The sequence below is a fragment of the Macrosteles quadrilineatus genome, unplaced genomic scaffold (genome assembly GCF_028750875.1).
Source record: "Macrosteles quadrilineatus isolate MER2022 unplaced genomic scaffold, UCM_ALF_1.0 Scaffold_1__1_contigs__length_201487025, whole genome shotgun sequence".
NCBI classification, from domain to species: domain Eukaryota; kingdom Metazoa; phylum Arthropoda; class Insecta; order Hemiptera; family Cicadellidae; genus Macrosteles; species Macrosteles quadrilineatus.
Genome location: NW_026542594.1, coordinates 186,481,372 through 186,506,471, shown reverse-complemented (window position 1 = coordinate 186,506,471; position 25,100 = coordinate 186,481,372). Strand labels below are relative to the sequence as shown.

Genomic DNA, 25,100 nt, shown 5'->3' with positions numbered 1-25,100 from the left:
GCTTCACCTGGTTTAGCTCACTGTAATGTGGCTCCTCACCTTTCAATTTCACATTGTGGCTTTTTTTTACTTGCGTTTTTAATCATTCTTGTAGCATTAGTTCCTCTTATTTATACGACAATGTATATTATGTAAATTAAACCACTTAACTACTTCTTATTTCAGTATCTAGCTGTATTTTTTACCATCGTTTTTGGAAGGTTTAATAATTTGGGACATACGGTTTGATCTGAAATCAATATTGGACACTCTAAAAGATTCACCTTCTATGAATAGTTGCAATTCGGAAAATTTGTGAACACAATGTTAAATTATGATCAAATTTGGGGTAAAAACGGAATACAATTTCCATGTTTATCTTCTTTATTCTTTATGTCTTTTTTTGTATGTATGGTACAATTTATATGCATGAATGTATGTACATTTTACATTAACCTATATTATAGGTATTTATTTACAGTTAAAGACTTAATAGCATGACTAAAACATAACTAAAGGTGAAGAGTAATCGCTACAGTAAGAAATAATTACAGCATTTTGAATGTTAAATTAAGTGTGAGTAAAATTTTATATTTATATAATAATGCATGATAGCCATTTTGATGAGTTTTCATTTAATCTTTTAACTAACTTTTATGTTAGTTATGGTATAAAAATAGTGTTTACTTTGCTTAGCAAAGCAAAAGACCACTGAGTAAAATAGATTATTTCCCCTTGATGTATTTAAATAAATAGTCCTTAAATCTGACCAAAACAGTCGGAAAGACCTTGTTCTCGTCTCCACGCTGCCACTCTTTGATGATACCAGGCCTGAAACATAAAAAAAATATTTATTCATCTAGTCGAACTGTTTTGCAACTTTCAACATATACAATAACAATTTTAACCTGAAATGGAATATGTCATGTTGTACTCATAAGCAAAAGATAAATACCAAACTCATTTGTTGGACACTTCAATCCAACTATTTTAATTACTGAAGCCATTTCATTGCTCGAGATTTTTTGCATCTGGTATAAAAGCTGAAATCCTCAAAATATTCTGCTACTAAGGAAATAAAATATGTGTTTTGGTGAGTATGGCTCTATCGGTAGCACGGTGAACTTCCAGCCCAAGGCAGTAATGTCAATTGGTTTGGATCCTGGTACATACCACTACTTTTTATCAGTACGCTTTACGCTAACGCTTGTACTGTACCTGCTCATCTCTTGCTTTGATGGATACGTTCCAAGCACATATCTTTAGCCTGTGTGGACGGGCAAATGCAAGGTTAAAAGAGGCCGCCAACCATTTTTTAGACAGGAAAGTTTAATCTATTTATGTATGCAAATTTGTGAGTAAGCTAGAAATATATTACCTGCACATCGGACTCATTGGCTGCCATCTCAGCGGCTAGGAGCGCAAGGTCTGTGGTGTGAAGGGTCTTCATCTTGGCAAACTCCGCCTCTAGTGTCTGCACTTGGTGGGGAGTGAGACCACCCGAGTACATGACGGGAGCAGTTGGCGGACGTTGGGGCGTTCTTAACATCACTGAAAACAAATCAAAATGAATATCTGTGTGTCCTCATGCATTACCAAATTTGACATCTGTTTACCATGACAATTCGGGAATGTTTTTGGTATTAATATTCTCTCTTAAGCAACACTTGCAGATGATGTGCACTTGTCTTTGAGAAATTGTGTTGAAATAGTTAAATTATTAGTTATGATCATTGACTTATGGATACTGAAGTAGACATCCCATTGTTAACGACGAGCTATTGCTAATATTTTTCTTCAAAAAGATTGTAGTTAAATGAGCTACATGCAGGTTGCACTACAGTCTACAATTCAATTTTCTGATTTATTCATTTTCCCTGAGATAGTGATATAAAAGATTCTGAATGATTCAATTCTTATCAGTTTGACTCGGGTAAAAAGTCTGTGAATTTGTCAAAATCAGTAATTTGAATCAGCACACTATCAGACTCTCAATTGAACTACCTACCTCTATTTTTTTTTTTTTTTTTTTTTTTTTACTGGTGAAAATTAAAACATGGTATGGGATGTCTAGTTCTACCATCAATAGTCAAAGGTATTACTTAGGATGTAAAACTACCCCTGGGGTAGTTGCAACCGCAAGTGTTATGGCCGACTGCACATTCATTTATGTTAAAAATCACATCCATGTGTGTGCGTGGTATATATGCTGACTGTGTATTGACGATGACAAATGTACAAATGATTTTATGAAGCAAGAGGCTTGCCGATGAAACTGTGGTTTCGAAACTAGTCGTAGACGCCTAGTCTAAAAATTAGAATTGATGACGTAAAAGCTATGTAAACCTATTTTTATATTGTCAATAAATCAATCCTAGGGGCAGTGATGAATATGAAAAAAATCTTTGCAATGTATTGAAATTAAATTTTCATGACCATGCGACCAGAAATAGATCAAATATCCATACAGAGTTTCATTGGTTTGGTTTTTCATAAAGGTGGTTTCAAAAAAGATTAAGGATTTGATTCTGAAATTAATTGATAATCTTTAATATAAAAACAAACCGTGGAAAGCAAGCATAACCTGTTCGGAGGTAAGCTGGTTAGTTTGTGATGGAATCCAAAATAGTTTTTGGCACCATATTACTCTAGGATGAATGTCAAGTTATATTTTTATATCTTGGGAACATATAAAACTAGCTTAACCTTATCCTAGTTTAAGCCTAGTATATATCTTGATCTTGGGAAATTTTGAGGGCAAAATTATTAATATTTACTCATAAATCAGGGGGGAAATTTCAATTTGCTTACATCCTATTGTTTTTAGACTTAATCCTACTAATATTATAAATGAGAAAGTTTGGATGTATGGATGTATGGATGTATGGATGTATGTTTGTGACAAGTGAATGCGAAAAATACTGGTCGGATTGGGCTGAAATTTGGCATGATGATAGCTCACATTCCCGATTAACATATAGGCATATATTCTTATTTCAAAAATCCTTTCGGGCTCCGCCCCAGTGGCTCTGGAGTTTCCCATGATAACCTTATGAGAAATGGAATTATTGAATCTTAACAGCTGTTTCAATTAAACAAGTTGGTTCTGTTCTATGATGTTCAATAGCATTAAAGTTACAAGGATTACCAACAGGGTGCAGCACTATTATTTCTTTTACATTTATGACAACAGCTAATTTGCAACCAAAAGGTGAGTGAGCGTAGCGAACGAACTTCAACCTGGAGGCGAGTTAGCGTAGCGAACGAGCTAACCTGAAGGCAAGTGAGCGCAGCGAACGAGCTCCAACCTAAAGGTGAGTGAGCGTAGCGAACGAGCTCCAACCTAAAGGTGAGTGAGCGTAGCGAACAAACTTCAACCAGGACGTGATTGAGCCATGCGAACGAGATAGGCCAATCTTGAAAATTAAGAAGTTAAACGGGGCAAAGCCCGCGGGTTACAGCTAGTTAAATCATAAATACATAAATCTCTCTCCTTGACATGGTATTAAAATGTTATATTTTTTATGTTGCGCTATAAAACGTATTTGTATAACATGTAATAAACTTGCTACTGTACAATATCAGCTAAAGACACATTTAAAATGTATGCAATTTTGGGGAGAGGTAAGGTAACTCAACAGAATTGTCACTATTCTGTATACAGTTGTTATGGTGCAATTACACACACATGCTGCACATACCACAATAATAAGCACATTAACACACATCCAAGCATCCCACATGTTGAACAAAATTGTTCTTTTGATAAAAAAAAAAACTCATTGAAATGAAAAGTTAAGTTGACTTAACAGATTTTTTGTCATACGCTGCAGCAATAATTGGTTCATTCCTTAAGTGGTTCCAAAATGTTCCAGATGCGAATTTTCGTACAAAAATTACAGATTTTGTGAATTTTATTAACTTAATTGTGCCAGTCCAGCTTCCAATCAAAATTTCAATCCTCAATTTTTCTTTTTAACATATAAAGTTAACAAGAAAAAATGAGGTTTGAAATTTTCTTCCATGGGAAGTTTCTTTTTGAAATGTGTCAAAAAGTTGTATTCCACACTGTTAAAAATATTCAGAATATAAATATTATCTTATATACTAAAAAACTTTTGCAAAATTTATGACAGCTAGCCTGGCCAAACTACTGAACCGAATATTACACGCGGTTAGTACCAAATGAAAGATATTTTCCTGTAGAAGTGCAGAATCCCTTTATAAATTAAAATGGGCTCAAAAATAAGCACAAAAAATGAATTAAAAATTAAAAAAAAAAATAACATGGGCCTTATGGGTTGCCATATTGGTGACGAAATAACATCAAAATATAAACAGAAAATCAAAACAAATAGAAGAAATTCCAATCACATGTATTATTTACAGCGTTGGGTGAAAAAAGAAAGGATGCAATAACAATACATACTTTTGGTCGAGTTTTTGGCCAAGGGGCGAGGTCTAGTGTTATTAAAAAAAACATCAGCAGGGATTAACATAGGCTCTAATACAGGGTTAGACACAAGATGTTCTGTGGTATTTCGGGGGCAGCCCCAAATTTTAAAATGTAAACACCTATCATGTGACCCCTCATTTTAAAGGGTTTATCAAGAGAAATTGAATGGCGCAAATCAGAGCTCAATATTACACCCCTAATCAAAATGGCAGTCATTTTAAAATATCCCCTATTAACTTTTTAACAGGTTATAGCAGGAAAACGAAACTCAGCATACCTTTATAAAAAAAGGGAATTCATCTTTTGGTCAGTATTAAAATATTATATTTTTAAAGTTAACTGGGGGTGTCCAGACTTTATCTTGCTTGTTCATCTAAAATAAATAAAATGGCTGCCATTTTCATTAGGGGTGCGATATTGACCTCTAGTTTGCGCCATTCAATTTCCCTTGATAAACCCTTTAAAATGAGGGGTCACATGATAGGTGTTTACATTTTAAAATTTGGGGCCGCTCCCAAAATACCCCATTTTGGGGGCTGGGACAAAGTTGTGACTTTGATGAAAAAGTGCAATTTCTTATGTTGTAAATATGTGCCGAGTTTGGTTTTCCTACTGCAACGCGTTAAAAAGTTAACTGGGGGGTTCCAGACTTTTGCCTAACCCTATATATTAATTAAATACAAAATGCCCCAGTCACAGCCTTTTCAGCCTACTCCTACTGGTTAGATTTCCACTAAAATATTCCATTAAAACTGTAAGTTGTATTTCCTATTTATATTATTCATTCTGATAGCCCCTGGACTACGAATAATGACTTATATAGGCTTACCTCCGTCAGTAGTCCAAAATTGTGTCTTTTTCAACTAATGTTGTTCAAAGCTTACATGTTTCGTTGCACTGCAACATCGTCAGAGCTTTTTGTCAAAAACATCAAATGATTTATACATAAAACAAAACACGGAACACGAAACATTTAAACACGTAACACGATAGCGCTATCGACACGGCACGGCAGCGCTATCGGCTATCGTGTTATTACGTGTTTAAATGTTTCGTGTTCCGTGTTTTGTTTTATGTATAAATCATTTGATGTTTTTGACAAAAAGCTCTGACGATGTTGCAGTGCAACGAAACATGTAAGCTTTGAACAACATTAGTTGAAAAAGACACAATTTTGGACTACTGACGGAGGTAAGCCTATATAAGTTTCCTATTTAAATAAATAGGAATGAGTACTTTATTTTTAGGTTCACTGCTACAGGTAAGGTAATAAGGTGTTTTTATTGAAATGTTGATTGCTTAGTATGAAGTAAACAAATTTGTCTAATTCATAAAACAACAAACTACAACATTTTATCTATTCTCCACAAAAATAACATGGGAATTTAAAATTTATAATAGCCGTTTGAAAAGCAGAATCGTTTCTAAAATATGCTAGTTTATTTAAATTTAAAAATTGCCTTAATTTTTACTAAATAATTATTTTTTGTTAATGTGGAGAAATAAATGTTGTAGCATATTTTTTTTTATTTTCAAAATATTCTAGGTCTTGCATTTGCAGGATTAAATTTTGTCATCCTACCCGGTAATTAATTTTTTTAAATCAATGGAAACAAAATGTATGCTAAACTGTCTCGTAGATTACAAATAAATTAACTAATTAGGCTAATCTAGAAAATAAATTTTTACCTGGTGGTTCAATTGGCCAATAGCGACTGATATAAATTATTTTGCGTTCATAAAAAGAATCACGATCACTTGGGAGAGACAGTGTTACGCTCTTCCAGACACACGCACAGATGAAACTACGACAGCGTTCTCTGTAGTCTGGCGGGAGAAACAGTTCCCTTCCCTGCAGTCGTGTTTTGGAATCATAGATCATAGATGTTGCTTCAAACTTTGGCTGTACGCCCATGCGCTGTGACTGCAACACAATTTTATTGAGATACATTTTTACATTAATACCATGGATGAAGTTATATATGATCACAGCCACCTCTAATACATGTAATAATGTATTAGAGGTGGCTGTGATATGATACAATCAGATTTTCATGGTTTGGAGACCTTTTAAGAAAGTGTCATATACTTATTAAAGGCTTAAAAAAAAACATTAAATTAGTATTTTTCAGATTAAAAAATATAAATATCAAACAATAAACCGTTAATAAGAGAACGATTCTATAATGCTGTTCAGAGTTCTTAAAGGCCATAGGAATGGCATAATGTAAACAGAAATCGTCAATTTCCAAACCTTTTCTTTATCTAGAATGGCTGAAGCGATATGCACGGAATTTAGCTGAGTAATTGTTTGAGTTTCCAAATGAACGTATAAGTCTTAAAAAAAAAGGCACCAATGATACTTTAAAGGGACAACCCAAGTAGCACAAATATGGATATAATACGTATAATTTACCTACCGACATGGTATAGCTTTTGTATACAATCTGTATAGAAATGTATACAATACAGATTGTATCCGTAAATATGTCCCACTTAAATATGGATTATTTGCATATTATATAAGGATCTAACTACAGATATGATACATATTATACATATGTATATAATATGTAAATTTTGATAGAAATTGATCCATACCTTAAATGTATAAAATACATATTTTATACATAGATGATACATATTTGATGCCATATTAATAAAAAGTGGCTCAAAATAAAATTGTCAAAAAAATAAATAAAAATTATATACATTGATTTTTACAAACAGTTTTCTTTGAAGGCATTTCTTATGGGAGGTAAACTATGTGTCGTGAGGGTTGGTGTGTTGTATGGTGGTAAAACAATATTTTAAGTCTTCATTAGAAATATATGTGTTTTGTGATTTGTCAGGTAAATACCTAATTGATCTAGTTTAGGGACAACCTCTGCTGTTCAGTAGTTTCATCTGAAGCAGGCCCGTAGGGATCACATCCGAGGCTCCTAAGGTGAACCAGAGGGGCCCTAGTGAAAGTCCTTATCTGGGGAGAGCACCCATTACAGTTACTACATCATTACAATACAGTATGCAAAATGTAATGTTATATATTGTTGGTGTAAGCTAGCTATCAGCCATTTATTTTCATATCATAATCAAACCAAAGAATGAGAGAATTATGCAATTTTTGTAGACTTCCTTAAAAACAGTAGCAGCCACAAAAAAACAAATGATTTTACCTTTAAAGAATATGTCTTTTAATGAAGTAGAGAAGATAAAGAATATGGCAACTACCTTAACAAATATTAGACCAAGACAGCTTTACATTTTTTTAATTATCGTACATTGAAGATTATTTGAGAAAAACAAATTAAATAACCTCATTATATATGAGATTATGGTTGCAGCGTTAAATTATTTTTACCATTATAAATACGGAAATAAGATGGTTCACAAACACATATCGCACCCTATTTTTGATTACAGACAAATGTTGGTACAGTATATGAATAAAATAGATTTTAGGCCAAATTAAATCAAATAAAAAACTTCTTTATTTGTCAATGTACATATTACATACAAAACATATTACATTAAATAGCCTTAAATAATAATAATGTTAAAGTCAAATTAACCCTTTGAGTGCCAACGTCCGGGGAACCGGACGTTTTTAAAACGAGCCAAAAGTGCCGACGTCCGGCCGACCGGACGTTTTTAGAACGAGCCAAAAGTGCCAACGTCCGGCTGACCGGACGTTTCGTAATGATAGAACAGTTGTCATAACAACCGAATGGATACTCGGATTCTTTTAACCCATATATTAACATTGAGTCGAAAGTTACTAGATGCAATACATTGATTTTCGTTGGTCGAAATATCGAAAATTCGGTTTTTACGACATTTTAACCTAAAAATCGCCAGATTGCGCTCGGCATTTTTAGCGCGACCTTCGGGAAAAATCATCGGCATATTTTGAGCGTTACTTTTATTTCTCGCCTGGCACTCTAAGGGTTAAAAATTATAATACAGTACAGATTATTGGATCAATGTGAAGAATTACAGAAAATTAAATAACATAACAATTAAATAACCTGCTACTTCTACATTGTTTTAGCTATAAAAAAAATTTTAATTTTAATTTACATTTTGTTTATTAGGCAGGGAAATTTATAACATCAGCGTACAACCTCAGATAAAAGATGTCCCACTCATCTCCGATAAACCCAGTCTAAGCCTCCATTTTAGGCCTACCCACACTTGAAAGACATCAGCCTATTTTGTATACTTTCTCCACTTATCAGATAACCGCTATATACGACAAATCTGTGATTTATCCAACTATAAATTATCCAAAATTGAAGAACATGTGTTATCAAAAGGATTAATCTTCTGCCCCACTCCAACCTTAGACAACTTTGAATCAATCAAAGATATTATGACACTAGCCAACAGTACAGGTTATTGGATCAGTGTGAAGAATTACAGAAAATTAAATAACATAACAATTAAATAACCTGCTACTTCTAAATTGTTTTAACTATAAAAAATTCTTAACTTTTATTTACATTTTGTTTATATTAGGCAAGGAAATTTCAGCGTACAACCTCAGATAAAAGATCCCCACTTATCTCCATAAACCCAGTCTAGCCTCCATTTTAGGCCTACCCACACTTGAAAGACATCAGCCTATTTTGTATACTTTCTCCACTTATCAGAAAACCGCTATATATACGCCTTGCAGGCAGATAACACTTCATCAAAAAAGCAACAAATTATCCACAATTGAAGAACATGTGTTATCAAAAGGCTTAAGTTTCTGCCCCACTCCAACCTTAGACAACTTTGAATCAATCAAAGATATTATGACATTAGCAAAACACTACTTTGCCAGCCAAATTCACGATGTAACTAAGCCTAACCTTTCTAAATGTTAAAAACCAATAAAAAGTTGTTCAAAGGTTTAGGCCTATTGAAGACATTTTCTATCACAATAGTAAAAAAAAACAATACACAACGGATCTGGAATCTGATCCCGTCTTCAGGTGAAAAAACTTTACTAAAACATTACAAATGTGTGTAACATAATAATAATGTGTTTGCTAGGTTTGTTTCACTTGATCAACCAAAGGACCTTCATTATGATTGTTTTCTGTAAAAGGCATCTTATATTCAGACCGGGGTAGCGGATTTCTACCCCCGGATATCAACCCCCATGAAAAAACGCCTACGTCATTTTGACGTCACGAGGGGCGGGATACACGAGAAACAGCCCGCGACTGGAAATCTACCCCCGGACATCTACCCCCGGATATCTACCCCCAGACATCTACCCCCGGACATCTACCCCCAGACATCTACCCCCGGAAATCTACCCCCGGACATCTACCCCCGGAAATCTACCCCCGTGGTCAGCTACGCTACGTATCGGCCAAGATGCATTGTTGTAATTTATTTTATTAATTGGTTTATGTAAATAAACGGCTCTTTGGTTATTCATTAGCTTCTAATATCCAGTATAAAGCATGCGATATGTTGTTGTCATGTTTAACATGTACATTGAATAGGTACAGTATTTTACATATTTGATTTATGTAGCTAAATAAGGTTATAACAAATAACATTTATCTTATGTTATTGGAATTAAAACAACTACAAGATTATGCAGTTTAAAAAAACTAGGTATTCTGAAATCAATATGTTTTTTCTAAATATGATATCATGAATATGCTTTCTTATTATTTACTTTTAAATATGTTTGATGATATCATTGTTTTGGTGACACACCTGTTGCGTTGACTGTTGTTTTGGCAACGACTTGGGGTATATTATTGCCCAAAAAGAATAAAGTATTTTTTGAGTTTTCGTTTTACAAAAAAAGTTAATTCGAATAATAAGCTAATGAATAACCGAAGAGCCGTTGACTTACATAAACCAATTAATGAAATCAATTACAACAATGCATCTTGGCCAATACGTAGCGTAGCTGACCATGGGGGTAGATTTCCGGGGGTAGATTTCCGGGGGTAGATGTCTGGGGGTGGATGTCCGGGGGTAGATGTCCGGGGGTAGATTTCCAGTCGCGGGCTGTTTCTCGACCGTGTATAGGCCCCGCCCCTCGTGACGTCAAAATGACGTAGGCGTTTTTTCATGGGGGTAAATATCCGGGGGTAGAAATCCGGCGACCCTTCAGACCTACTCCCTGTCCCTGTTGATAGTGACCTCTCTTCAAAAATTCTTCTTACAATCTGCTGTAGAGGTAAAGCACAGTTTCTCAATTTTCTTTTCAATTGTTGAAGGTGGTTTTCAAATTTGAAGGCACTGACATTGTCAAGTGGGCCAAACATTCTAACATCTATGATAGTGGTTTAAATACCTTATTCATGCAATCCAATTGTTGTCTCCACAACTAGTTTCAACCTGCTAGGAGGTCATCATCAGGTGAGTACAAGGATGAATTACTTCATACGAAGGTCGTCAGTAACAGTTTTTTTACATTTACACAAACACACGACGAATAATAAACACATAGTGCGCACACATACACGGCCGATAAAAGGCCGTGTGTTATTATTCGTCGTGTGTTTGTGTAAATGTAAAAAAACTGTTACTGACGACCTTCGTATGAAGTAATTCATCCTTGTACTCACCTGATGATGACCTCCTAGCAGGTTGAAACTAGTTGTGGAGACAACAATTGGATTGCATTAATAAGGTATTTAAACCACTATCATAGTTATTATTCGCAATCCGGAGGCTACCCACACCATAATTCTAACATCCTCTGACAGATGAATTATTGAATGAACATTGTATGAAATTTGTTCTTCCCCATACAGACTGTAGAAATGATCAAAGAAATAAATTAACAAATCATGTGCTACATCTAATTTGGTTTCTATGAAAAGAGGACTAGCCATAATTCTAATTGCTGAGCTTAATGCAAGGAAATGGGTAAAGTTTTTCTTAGGTAAACAATCTTTCAAAACAAAAGGCCCAGTGTACAATAGCAGTGGCCTAAACTCAGTGGCTTTCCACCTATCTACACAGAAAACATACTACTATAACACAGAATGCCAACCGCATGGTAAAAAGCGTTAAGTACTTTGAGAGAACTTTGCCTGTCGATTCGTAGGCAGCGCCACCAGCGTTGCTATATGCACTCAGCATAGCAAGGCTGGTGGCGCAGCCTACAAATTGACAGGTAAAGCTCTCTCAAAGTACTTAACGCTTTTTACCATGCGGTTGGCATTCTGGGTTATAATAGTATGTTTTCTGTGCTATCTATCTCCTTCAAAGCCCCAGGTTTCCTAACAAACTCATTTGGCACAAGAGATTTTATTTCTAAGAGTTTCGTGGAAATCTGACTTGTTATATTGTTTCCCAAACGAACTGGATATTTACCTCTCATCCACAATAGCATTAATTTCCTCACTACTCCTAAACATATTGAGTGCATATAATCGTATGGGAAATTTGTGACCATTTTAATACCTTTGATCTGCTCTAAGATGGAAATACCAACACGATGATTTTCATTTTCTCGTAAGTAAAAGTTATCATCATTGTGAGGTTCTGCATTCTTTTCTGGAAACACAACCCTGCCCTCAACATATACTCCTTTAGTAACACATTTGTCGCAGCCATAGTAACCATTATGGTTTTTAATTTTTTTGATAAATGCTTTGGCTGGTGCGTCACATGTAAATGCTGATATTTCAATGGTGAAATGTTGATCGTGAAAAGTAATACCACTTTCCAAAACTTGATTTGCTTCATTGACAAAATCAAACAAAAAATCATTGCAACAGTCTGGCTTGGAAAGGCCATGGTAAATACCTATTACAAAAGGACTTGTAGGCCTATTTAAAATATTGAAGGAACCTAAGATAGGCCTAAGATAGGTTTTTTTCACTTGAGGACGGGATCAGTTTCTAGATCACGAAACCATTGTGTATTGTTTTATACCATTGTGATAGAAAATGTCCGCAATAAACCTTTGAACAAAATTAACTCTCCGTAAAAAACAATGGACTTAAAACTAAGAACCAATAAAATCTTATGCCTTATGTAATTTGTTGAGCATTTTTGTTCTTCACGTAGATTCTTGTGCCAGATTGCCGAAACCATTCTGATACTGTTTTTTCGAAAGCCTTCAAATTAAATAAATGTTTAAAAGGACCATTCCGCATCTCACCTGAAAAAAGTAGAATTTACATAAGTTTTGTTTTTCAATATTAGGTAGAATTGGGAAACAAGATTTTATACAAAATTCTTTAAAACATTACCGTAACCTGTATTGTGTATTTCCAACAGATACACACACACACACACACTAAAATAATATATAAATAAAAAAAAAACTTTTTAAAAATACCACGTTTTTATTGAACACACTTAAAAGTTGAAAATAATTTATAAATATAGCCTAAGGGGAGAATAAATACTTGTAAGATTTAAAACAAAAAACGTGGGTGCGCATGCAATAGCTAGTATACAATTTTCTTTGTCTACTGAACTATTGATACATTATTTTTAACCTCAATTAGGAAATATAGATGTAAATCATACAAACAGGATGTACTGTGTTGTATATTGCATGCACCCCAAGTTTTTGGTTTTAAATCTTACAATTATTTATTATCTTCACATCTTTATAAATTATTTCTAATTTTATTGAGTTCAAAAACAAGGCATTTAATTTTTTTTTGGCGAGTGTGGAAAGTTTTTCGAGAGCAGCAGATGGCAATTTCCACTCTCGTTACATATTATATATTTTTCTTATAATTACTATAAAGCATATATAAATAATTAGTTTTTCATACACTATACAACAAGTTTTTAGGTTAGGTTAAATCCCAGCGTTAAACGAAATGAAAAACAGGGCACCTGCTGATCGTAGTTGTAGTATCTTTAAGTGTTGCAAACTCATTTTCCAATTAAATTTGGTAATAAAAACGTGCTAAAATAGTAGGCCTAGTCTTTTGTAATTTAGATAATGTGTGGACTGCAACAACCCCATAGCCAAATACGTTAACTTAGTTCCTATTGTCTTTCAGCAGTTGGTAAAACACAAAAGAGACAAGAATCTTGGAATAAAATCAAGTACTTAGATTCCCAAAACAAATTCAGAATTTGTTGTACTCATATTTTCGTAATTGCTTTTGAACTATTACCTAACATTAAACAATTACCAGCCCCCCTGGATCCGTCAAAAGATAGCTTGAACTGTAGATAACTTACGTCCAACTACTTGTACGATGTTAAGCTGGTTAAGGCTTCTCTTTCTCCCCCCCTTTCCTTCCCAGCTGAATTGTCTGGCTAATTGATTTGTGAAGAGCTTCTTGAAGGCCCTCCTTGTGGCATCCTCAATGCTGGACCCCCCAATTTGGCGCACATATTCTTTCTAAACATAAGTTATTAGAAATTATTTCTCATTATGAAACACCCTGATTAGCTTTATTGTAATAAAATCTAAAGGAATTGCAATGAATCAAGCTTATATCAGCAATTAAATTGAAGAGTACAGTAGCAGACGTTTTGATTAATATTTACTTTCTTTTAGTTATGATCATCAAAAGTTGACATGAATAATAGCCATGTAGCAAAAGAATTAGTAGGCAGTTTCAGCTTGAGAATTGAATCTGTTATTCAGGAACTGCTTATTATGAAAACCAACTGTTACCCACAGGCTTCTCCCCGTTTTTGACTTCATAAGTATTTAATAAAATTATTGATTGGTTAAGTTAAGCTGAAATAAACGAAACAGAATACAGTAATACAAACAAATTAATACAGATGGGGCATTTTTAACATTAGGCATATATGGAAAGTTCACTTTAGAAAGGAATTACGACCTTAAAGAGCCTTAAAATAATGGATATCTTTACGCAAGGTTTCTCGTCATGACGAACATTTTAAGTATATGGTTTATGGGGGTGTGACTTGTGGTTTTCTCATAAGTTCATGGGTAAATTTGGGTTTTATAGATTTCATAGCTAACCCATTGAAAATATAGACACCCTGCATATCTAAATAAAAAATACCCCCGCCGCAGGAAACCTGCAGACTAAGCCAATTTCCATTTGCCTGATTGGATTTACACTCAAATGTCTACTTAAAAATATAACATTTATTCCCTATTTAAATAGAATTAGTTTAAAAAGTACTTAGGTTTGCTGCATCAGGGAGGGTAAAACTGTTTGTTTTTTTATTTCAATAGTTAGTAAGAAATAAAACCATTATCCAAACTTGATCAAAATATATTCATAAACAAGCAAACAACAACAGTTTACTTATTCTCCATAAGAATAACATGGGAAATTTAAAATTAAAATTTTTTGGAATTTTCTCCGTAACCATTAGGCGCATAATAAAGCTCCATTATACAAAATTATTTGTTTTTTAAGCTCTACAAAATGGTTTGGAAAGAAATGGTTAAATTTTATGTTTTTTGGGTCAAAAATGGGAAAACCTTATTTTTAACCCCATAAAACCCCCGTTCCCATAGTCCATCATGCTAGTTCGCGAACTCGTTCGAATAAATGTAGGTTTACACGTTTATACCAAATTTCATCTAAATCGGATAATTTTTGCTCTAGTTATTGGGCTAACGGACACACACACATTTACATATATATATGTTTATATATATATGAATTTTAACAGATGGTGTTTTCGGCGTCTAGGGACCTCAAAACAAAAAAAAAATCGGCCCCGCATCCAGGTCTTACCAGGAATACTACGGTAATAGCTTATTCCCTATATGGGAAATTCGCTAAAAGCATGCAACTGCTACATTGTTAGTGCTAGACTTAATACACTCGTTGATGTTTTAAAACACTTTGCGCTAAACCTCATGCATAAGTTCTTTCAATTTGAATGTTACGTCTACCATAACGTGACAGTAGCATTAACTATCATACAATGTTACTTACGACTTGCTTTGACTTTTCTTCATCATTCAGGAGTAGTTGTTCTAGATTATCGACATCTTCAATTTGTTGCAAGGGGAACATTTTCTCAATGGTGGAGATATCTTCAACGGGCTGTCTCCTGGCTTGCCCTTCTTTAAGCATTTCCAGGATTGTCGAGACATCTACTTTTGTTTGTAACATAGTTCTCTCCATGGTATCAATCTGATCTAAAAAAAAAGAATAGGCTAGATTCAAACCAACATATGTAAATGTTTGTGCATGTCAAATAAATACTTGTTCTTAGGTTTCCAACGACATTTTTACAACAATCTAAAACAAATTGAATCAAAAATATGTAGGCTGCTTAAGTTTTTGTTGTAAATTCCTAGATAATAAAGATATTATTTAAATTTTTTTTTTAATTTGAAAGTACCAGTACCTACATCTTTATAACGTTCAATGTTATATATCTCTAAAGCAACTAAATGAAGATTAGCTAAATTTCAAACTTTTCTTCCTTATACAATTTAGACTACAGTATTAGTTTTTAACTAAATACTGTAACATCTTAAATATCTAATTGTTCATAGTAAAAAAATAGCAATATGTTTTACTTTGCATTTTATTAAGGCGTGCCTCCAAGGAATCTGCCAACGCAGAGTCGATGGTAGATCTAGGGGACATAATCTGAGGTGTGAATAATGATTTTCTGCCTTTTGAAGTGGATGACGGTGAAGATTCTGGATGTTGGTTTACAAATTGATTTTGCTGAGGAGATGTGAGCTGCCGATATGAATCTTCTAAGTACTGTGGTGATGTTGTGGATGGTGTGTTTTGAATTTGAGGTGAAGTATTTGTAAGATGGCCAGAAGTGAAGTTGTGGATGGATGATGTATTACGTTGTTGTGTGTGGATATTTTTTTGAATTCCCTGAGAATATTTATTCTTGAGTGGACTTTTTTTCGTTGCCTTCTTTCTCGACGGATCAAAAATCGGCAGATCATCTTCTTTCTCACTGTCGCTACTGCTGCTTAATATGCGTGCAGGCTTCGTTATTCGTCTTTTCTTTTTACCCCCTTCTATATCCGTCCCAATATCAGAGGTCGATTGGGCTAGTTTTTCCTTGTGGATGGCATCTAGAAGAGAATCTGAAAAAAATCCAAAGTAAACAAACTTAGACATTTTGTGGGAGACTGGAAAACCTAAAGTATGCCAAAACATGACAACTATTTTTACCAGTAAAGAACAAATCTTCTCGACTTGTTCCCTTTCCTGTCTCTCTCAACAGCTGGCCGGCTGTGGTGCACTGCTCTAGCGAGCGGCCAAAGAATTACTGACAAGCAGGTTGGCCAAAACAGCCACAGACACTCACTAAAACTCTTTATGCATAACTTACTGTACCGTGTAATTTGATGTGTTGATATCTTTTAAGGTTTTGGTTGATTAGGACTTCTACCATAACTGTTGGCTGCAAAAGTGGTTAAAAATGTATGGTTTCAATTTACATAGGCCAAAATAGGCTTACAAAAATCAACAGTGATATTTAGTTGTCTACCTAAAACTAAAGAAATCTGTTTAGCTTTGTAAATAAAGCGCAAAGGCGAAAAGAGAACTATTGCTTTCCAATGTACTCTCTGAATTAAAAACCATACTCATTAAGGATTGCACATTTGAGTCAATACAATCCTAAATGAACTGAAACAAACAATACAAAGAATGGGCAACTAGCTAGCAAGCAAATTATTAGCAATATGTTTGTGGTAGGGCTATTATCTCTTTAGTCATTTTGAGCTATTGCAATTGCTTAGCTTTCACCTTTGATAATTGCCTAAATTTGTAAATAAAAGTTATTTTATAAAAACATTATTCTATAATTACCGCTAGATCCTAGGATTCTAACATCCCACACTTCCCACACTGAGTTGGGGGGCTCTTTTTTTGCCAACAATTTTCGAATGTTGCCTTCTGGCCAGTAACATTTTTCAGGAGATATAAGCCAAGATTTCAGTACAGTGCCCACACTAGGAGCACTGATAAATTCAACAACCACATAATCTTCTAACTTTTCCATCTCTACATATTACTGCAATCTGAAAAAAACAAAACTATTTAGACTAGCCTATTTCTTATGACAGATAGACATAACAGCTCCTGTTGTTTTAAAATATACTACTACGAAATAATTAAGTTATTAAAATAAATCTTAACTCTTCCTCCGTTATTTAATTAATAATTCAAGTATTATATTAGTTTTAACAAGTCTGGTGTTATGAAAAGCTTTTTTGTTTATTTAAAAATATGTTATTGTTTTCAACAAGGATGGTAGAAAATTTTAACTTTAGAAATTTTTTAAAAGAAACTAAGATTATAGGACGGTCATTTAGCCTATAATACATTCTGTAGGAATATGGGAAAATAATATGATATAGGAAACAATTTCAAAGTAACTTAATGATATATAGGCTAAATTTGAGAATAACAAAAGTATAAAACTACAACTTGGGCATAACCAAGTAGGCTACAAACTTCCAAGTTGTTTGAGTTAACAATTTTGTTGAACTAGGCCCACCTAATAAATACAGTATTTAAGGTGTCAAAATATATTACTTGTAGTAAAAATTTTAAATTCAAATTCTTTAGTGAGTCAAAACTTTGCATTATTGTACAAAGACAGGAGTGTTTAGTAGATATAACATTGTATCCATTTTGTAAACTGGTATAAACCGTTGGTAAATAAATAAATAAATAGATGTGAGTTTTGGTATTAGAAATGATTAATGTTAGCTCAAAAATTTAATTTTTATCTTAATACAATCCTAAAGAGTAGGCCTAGTTTAATTTGACTACACAGCTGATGAATGAATCTTGGTTTTTACACAGATTAGATAACTAAAGCAATTAGTAGTATAAATAACCTTCTGTAATTAGCGTAGATGACATGGTTCCATTTTGATTCCTGTGTTGTAGCCTAGATAACTTTTTCTTGCATAGATGTTTGTGTTTTAAAATATTTTGATGATTCTTTTTATTGATTTGTAGACACTTAAGTATTACATAGTACATTAAAAGTGAAGAAGTTATCAGTACAGATGATAAAATATAAAACTGCGCTATTGTATTGTTATTAATGGTGTAAGAGAACAGCTACATAGCGATGGGTTAGACTGATGGGAAAGTTGAGGGCTTTGTAGGCTACATCATTAGCACTCCACATGTGTCTAGTGCTAAGATTGGAGACTTTAAAAATACCAACATCGACAGAAGGGATTGGCTTATGAAAAAAACTTGTTCTGGTTAAAAATGTTTTCCCTATGAAAACTGTACTGTTGTTGGAGGTTGCTATGTTTTCCACAATGCAAATGTGGCCGTTCTTTAACTGTACACAATTATCTTTTTCTGAGGTAGATATTGTGAAATTGGTAGACCTGAACTTTTTGAACTGGGGATCAGTACTACCATCAACCAAAGGACCTTCATTATGATTGTCTTCTGTAAAAGGCATCTTATCTTCATCAGACCTACTCCCTGTCCCTGTTGATAGTGACCTCTCTTCAAAAATTCTTCTTACAATCTGCTGTAGAGGTAAAGCACAGTTTCTCAATTTTCTTTTCAATTGTTGAAGGTGGTTTTCAAATTTGAAGGCACTGAAATTGTCAAGTGGGCCAAAAATTCTAACATCCTCTGACAGATGAATTATTGAATGAACATTGTATGAAATTTGTTCTTCCCCATACAGACTGTTGAAATGATCAAAGAAATAAATTAACAAATCATGTGCTACATCTAATTTGGTTTCTATGAAAAGAGGACTAGCCATAATTCTAATTGCTGAGCTTAATGCAAGGAAATGGGTAAAGTTTTTCTTAGGTAAACAATCTTTCAAAACAAAAGGCCCAGTGTACAATAGCAGTTGCCTAAATTCAGTAGCTTAGTAGCTCAGTAGCTTTCAGTAGTGATAGGCTTTCCACCTATCAATCTCCTTCAAAGCCCTAGGTTTCCTAGCAAACTCATTTGGCACAAGAGATTTTATTTCTAAGAGTTTCGTGGAAATCTGACTTGTTATATTGTTTCCCAAACGAACTGGATATTTACCTCTCATCCACAATAGCATTAATTTCCTCACTACTCCTAAACATATTGAGTGCATATAATCGTATGGGAAATTTGTGACCATTTTAATACCTTTGATCTGCTCTAAGATGGAAATACCAACACGATGATTTTCATGTAAGTAAAAGTTATCATCATTGCGAGGTTCTGCATTCTTTTCTGGAAACACAACCCTGCCCTCAACATATACTCCTTTAGTAACACATTTGTCGCAGCCATAGTAACCATTATGGTTTTTAATTTTTTTGATAAATGCTTTGGCTGGTGCGTCACATGTAAATGCTGATATTTCAATGGTGAAATGTTGACCGTGAAAAGTAATACCACTTTCCAAAACTTGATTTGCTTCATTGACAAAATCAAACAAAAAATCATTGCAACAGTCTGGCTTGGAAAGGCCATGGTAAATACCTATTACAAAAGGACTTGTAGGCCTATTTAAAATATTGAAGGAACCTAAGATAGGCCAGAATTGGCTTCCAGAGCTCTTAGCGAGTGGAGTCCCGTCAACATTGATCTGCAATTTTATAGGACCTGGAATTAATCTTGTGATTGGAATATTTTTTATTGATTCAATGATCCCATTCTCAATACCAAAATGAAAATAGTTACCAGGAGGTACAGTTTTTATATTATATGATTTTGGAGTTTTTAACACAGTTCTGCTATCTTTAGGCAAGTCTTTAAAACATTTATGTTGCCTCAAAATGCATAGTAGTTCGTTAAAGTTTGATTGAGAAACATTTCCTAAAGTTGCCCATACAGCCAGCTTTTCCGACAAGTCCTGTGCATTTTCAAGAGATTTTCCTGTGCCAGAGCCATCAAATGCTCCATTTATTATTCTGCTGTCTGGTGTTTCTAAAAGTAGGGGCTCCTCTTCATCAGAAGAGTCTGGAGGCTCAGTGAACTCACTGTCTGAAATGTACACAGAACGACTGTCTTCTGAATCACCAATTAGGCCTAAATTTAAAGCAGATGTTCTAGGTAAAGTAGGAACATCAAGGTCATCAAGTGTTGCTTCATTTTGGTTTAAATTAGAAATGACAGAAGTCGAGGTTGGAATTTTGGAATTAAAAATAATCCTATTTCTGTGTCTTTTACTTATCTCTCTTAAATTCTTAAATTTTCTTTTAGGCATTGTAAGTTTTCATTCTCAAATTGATCTAAAAAAAAAAAAAAGTTCAAGTTATAAAGTTATACAAACATTACCTAACTAACGTTTTGCAAGGCATAGGCCTAATCATGAAACTGCAGCCTTCTGGGGGTAGGCCTACAGTTCCGAAGAGAACCTGTGATGTATTAAGGGTTCGTTCTACCTCAGCTTTGATTTCTCAGTATGAAGTTGCTTAATGCCCATGTCCCTATTATAGCCTACTATTGTAGGCTATTGAACAGCGCCATGAAAAGCGCTTGCAAGCCTTTAGAATATGATCGATTACGTCATTATATCCTTATACTATTTAATAAAGTAATTTCAGATGTTTGTTTTTAAGAATCTATTGGAATTCTCCCGTTTGTGTATTTTTCTCAAAAGATTATTTCTAGTAGGCCTAAAACTTATGATAAAAAACACGTAGCCTACGGTATTTTAAAATTTTTACCAAACATTAGGCCTATAGCCCAACATCTCTTAAATTGGTACCGTACTTTCCTGTTAAAGGGAACATTCATTATTATCGATGATTTTTTTTATATATCGATGATAACGTTACGATACCTATTTTTGTTTTCCGATCTAGGCTATTACAAATTGACAACTGATTTTGTTTAGGCTAAAATAGTCTATTAAGTTATAAGTTATGGATTAAGAAATTAAACTGTTCTTAGCTATCCTAACATAACCAACCAAACTTGCAGTAGGTACCATTTAAATATTCCATTTGATAACAGAAAAGGCAAGTTAAACACGGAATTTTTAAATGTTACAGCAAGTTTGGTTACTTATGTTAAGTTATTTTTTTAGAACAGTTTCATTTCATTATTGATTGCTGATACTGAATCGTAGTTGTCAGCTGATATATGTTTCAATTTGTTAATAGCCTATCGATACATCGAGAAAAAATCATCGATAATAATGAATGTTCCCTGTAACAGGAAAGTGCCCTTAAATTATCTAAATTTTAAAAAGCGGGAAACGTACAATATCATTTTACAAAAATATGACACCAAGATCTTTTATTCACTATTGGAGCTACAAACAGTAAGAATTAAAACCCTTGCATTTGCTTGCGCCAGACGATTTATCGATATTTTTCAGGATCAATATTACCCTAGGCCTACCTACTTAACTTTATATTGCTTTGAATTTAATTTTCCCAGATAACTTAGAAGGTAGGCCTTACTTAGACTGACTTTTTTGTTTTCTTTTGTTAACCTCCTTCTAGACAAATAGCCTAACTTAAGCTAGGCTAGATATTTTGCTAGTAGGCTATATTTTTTTTGTGGTTAAATATACAAATAGGCTAGTTAATATCAATATAAACGTAGGCTAAACAAATCATAGCTCAATTTGATGTTTACATTGGGAAGAACATTTAAGTACGGTACATACTTAACTTAATTTAGGCCTACCAAAGATATTTGTCATTACGTTATCTATCTGTTCACAGATCACAGGTTCTCTTCGGAACTGTAAGTTAAGTTAGGCCTAGGCCTATTTTTAAAGCAGAGGATACGCGTCCGGTAACCGGACGTAGACTAGGTGTCCGGCAGTTACTGTCATAACCTAAACTAGCCAACCAAACATTGCTGATAATGAAAAAATAGAATAACTTAAAGGTTAAATTCTGTTCATAAAATAAAATTATAAGTTACTTAACCCTTCGAGTGTCCATAGTTTAGGCCTTAATGTCCGCCTATTTTTTGCGCATTTGCAAGGTTTTATTATAAAAAAAAAAAAAAAAAACGGATCTTAGAAACTTAAAAACAATGTAAAGTATACTGTTTTATATATAATTTTGTTTGGAAAATTATGGGCTTCAATGTAACATATAAAACATTGCAAAAAAAATGTTCAACAATTTTTGTGGGGTTAACATTTCTCAAAAATTATAAAATAAATTAAAAAAATTTATGTTTGCGCTCAATAAATTGTTATAGCCTAATTTATAGGTCTACAAATATTTTAAAATAAGTTAGCCACTTTGTTCAGAATTTTATGAGGATTCCAAAATATAATAATATAAGGAAGTAGTTTGCAAATAAATAAGTTATGGGCAAAAAACCGATTTCGGTACATAGCGTTTAGCTAAGAATGCATACTGTAGCCTAACCATAGCTAGGAATCTGGCTAATAATTTACATCAATATCACTAGCCTACCTACTTCTTCAGGATCATCAACCAGTCCTTCAAAATCACTCAAATCTTCTTATAATGCACCACGTATATCACTACTTTTGATTTTTAACACTAAAACAATGATAAACGTAATAAAACACATCAGTCATCGGTGCGAGGTTAACCAAGCTGTTTACAAATACGCACGTCAGCTGTCTGCTACAATATTTTCGGAACTAAAATGAAGAAACAGGCATCAGGAGAAAGCTCTGAATCTGCTGAAAAGAACGATACCTAACTCGATCCAGTTCAATCCGATTCAGTCTGTCATAGCTGAAGGGGAGCCTTCGCCGTAAGCGATGTTTGTATGTCGAAAAATCGACAAGTGACACTACACAAAGTGTGTTATGAGTAGATTTTTCGACAAGTGACACTCGGAGGGTTAAATGCCAAAAATTCTAACAAAAGATAAAATGCCTACAGTGGGTACACTTCTATCTGTTGGCACAAACAACCGAATGAGTATTTTTTTTCTTAATATCGATCGATATATCGATTATTCAATATATCGTTTGGTTAGTTAAGATAGGTAAGGTTAACCTAACCTAACTTAGAACCAACCGATATATCGAATTAAACAATCAAATAATCAATATTACTCATTCGGTTGTTTGTGCCAACAGATATGGAAGTTTACCCCTTACGGTTAAAAATAAGTGTAATTCAAAGCAAAATCTTTGACAAAAAGTTATAGGTACCGATGGGTTTCGAACCAGGGACCTCTTGCATATCAGCTGAGCACTCTATCCACTAGGCCTAACTTACACCACGAACACCGATGGCTGTGCATCGTAGGCCTAATCATTGTGGTAATGGCGTTGTTGGACCCCACAACCCGGTGACGTCTGGTTACCGGACGCGTATCCTCTGTGTAGATTTAAACATGAGAATTACACTATTTAGTCTTAACTGTGTATGCCAAACTTAAGAATATGACAGGTTAAGTAACTTAGGCATAACTTAAGTTTTGCTCCCGGTACGGTATTTGTAAAGTAACTTAGGCCTAAGTTAGGCCTAGCCTATGCCTAACTTAACTTAGCTTGTCTCCGAGCTAAATAAGTTCAAACCAATGACTTAAGTTATTGCAATGAATTAGGTCTAGGGTATCTCCTGGAATTTGCTTTTTTTAGTTTTGTAAACTGCAGCCTAATTTTTCCCTAAAGAGCCTCCATCCATAAGGTAGAGTACTTAGTTAAAAGGATTTGGGAAGGCTAACTTAATTTATCTATTTCCACTTTATAAAGTATGCAAATTAGATTAGCACCAGATAGATGGATATATTTGTTTGATCATTAACTTAACTTAAACGTTATAGCCCCTACCGGTACATAAAATGCAATATAGGGCCTAGATCATGTCAATAAATAGTAAGCAAGGTAAACAGAGAGATACATGCAATCAATTAAGTCCACCATTCGAGTTATTAAAAAACATAGGCCAAAGATCATAGTAACTTACAATAACGAAAATAATTAATTTGTCTAACTTACCTTAAACTTCTTACTTACACGTAAACTCAGACTCAGAGACAATCACAATAAGAAGACAAGATGGCGGATCGATCGGATGCTGGCCGGCCTAATTTGCTAAATTGCTATTGCTCCCATAATGCATCAGCGTTCAGCGTCGAACCCAAAAAAACGCACAGACTTGGATATCTCGCGCGGCAGCATGAAGATGAATATTCATCTTCTGTGAAGTGTGAATATTATAGTATGCATTACAAAAATACATTTTACACAGGGTGTTGAAAAAAAGTAGGGAAATAAATCAAAAACAATCAATATCTCTATCAATATCACTATAATTTCTTTTTCGTTTGAATGTATTTTTATATTGATATAAAATACAAATATTATCTGTATCATTAATACCTATACTTATTTTACTGGATTCTCAAAAGTTAATTTATGCCCCCAAAACAACATTTAGGTGAAAATTTACACTTTGTTTCTTCATTTTATAGTATTTTAAGCAAAATTTATTTTGGATATAAATGTATTTACATATTTATATACAATACGTATATTATCTGTATCATTAATACATATACGTTGTTTATACCTTAATCCAGAATATTTACGTATTATATACATTGCTTGCTACATGGGAATGATGCAGTTTGCGAATGAGGAATAATTTATTTTGTCCGGCTATGATTTCTGTTGATTGTACAGCCGTTGATGTTTGCAGCTCCAATCAACATTGCAAGCAGAAAAATAGCTACATCACAGTGATTGTATACCTATTGCCATAGATAAAACATAAAGTGTTGGTTAGTCTATGCTATTGCTAAGTACGATTTACGACTGCATTGCATATTTTCACAAACATATTTGCTCCTTTAAGCGAATTCCCCATTTAGAG

At 33.8% G+C, this 25,100-nt stretch overlaps 2 protein-coding genes across 2 annotated transcripts; both read right to left on the bottom strand.

Annotated features, from left to right (window-relative positions):
* Window positions 1–683: 683 nt before the first annotated feature.
* On the bottom strand, window positions 684–6,328 carry LOC128983339 (uncharacterized). The gene is made up of 3 exons (XM_054402595.1): window positions 6,125–6,328; window positions 1,358–1,530; window positions 684–810 (listed from the first exon to the last, which is right to left on the bottom strand). Exons 1-3 carry the CDS (start codon window positions 6,315–6,317, stop codon window positions 739–741), a joined length of 438 nt encoding a protein of 145 aa, XP_054258570.1. The 5' UTR covers window positions 6,318–6,328; the 3' UTR covers window positions 684–738.
* A 4,705-nt stretch (window positions 6,329–11,033) lies between these two features.
* Window positions 11,034–24,303, bottom strand: LOC128983338 (uncharacterized). The gene is made up of 6 exons (XM_054402594.1): window positions 24,224–24,303; window positions 17,164–17,375; window positions 15,900–16,433; window positions 15,307–15,512; window positions 13,613–13,775; window positions 11,034–12,566 (listed from the first exon to the last, which is right to left on the bottom strand). Exons 2-6 carry the CDS (start codon window positions 17,354–17,356, stop codon window positions 12,436–12,438), a joined length of 1,227 nt encoding a protein of 408 aa, XP_054258569.1. The 5' UTR covers window positions 17,357–17,375; window positions 24,224–24,303; the 3' UTR covers window positions 11,034–12,435.
* Between the last annotated feature and the right edge of the window lie 797 nt (window positions 24,304–25,100).

Coding starts and splice junctions, on each gene's coding strand:
- LOC128983338 (XM_054402594.1), bottom strand. CDS start 17,356: ATGGAAAAGTTAGAAGATTATGTGGTTGTTGAATTTATCAGTGCTCCT. Junction 15,513..15,899: donor ACGCCTTAATAAAATGCAAA/GTAAAACATATT, acceptor CTTTTTTTTTAG/ATCAGATTGATACCATGGAG. Junction 12,567..13,612: donor CATCGTACAAGTAGTTGGAC/GTAAGTTATCTA, acceptor TACTTTTTTCAG/GTGAGATGCGGAATGGTCCT.
- LOC128983339 (XM_054402595.1), bottom strand. CDS start 6,317: ATGATCTATGATTCCAAAACACGACTGCAGGGAAGGGAACTGTTTCTC. Junction 1,531..6,124: donor TTGGCCAATTGAACCACCAG/GTAAAAATTTAT, acceptor ATTTGTTTTCAG/TGATGTTAAGAACGCCCCAA. Junction 811..1,357: donor CCAATGAGTCCGATGTGCAG/GTAATATATTTC, acceptor TTTATGTTTCAG/GCCTGGTATCATCAAAGAGT.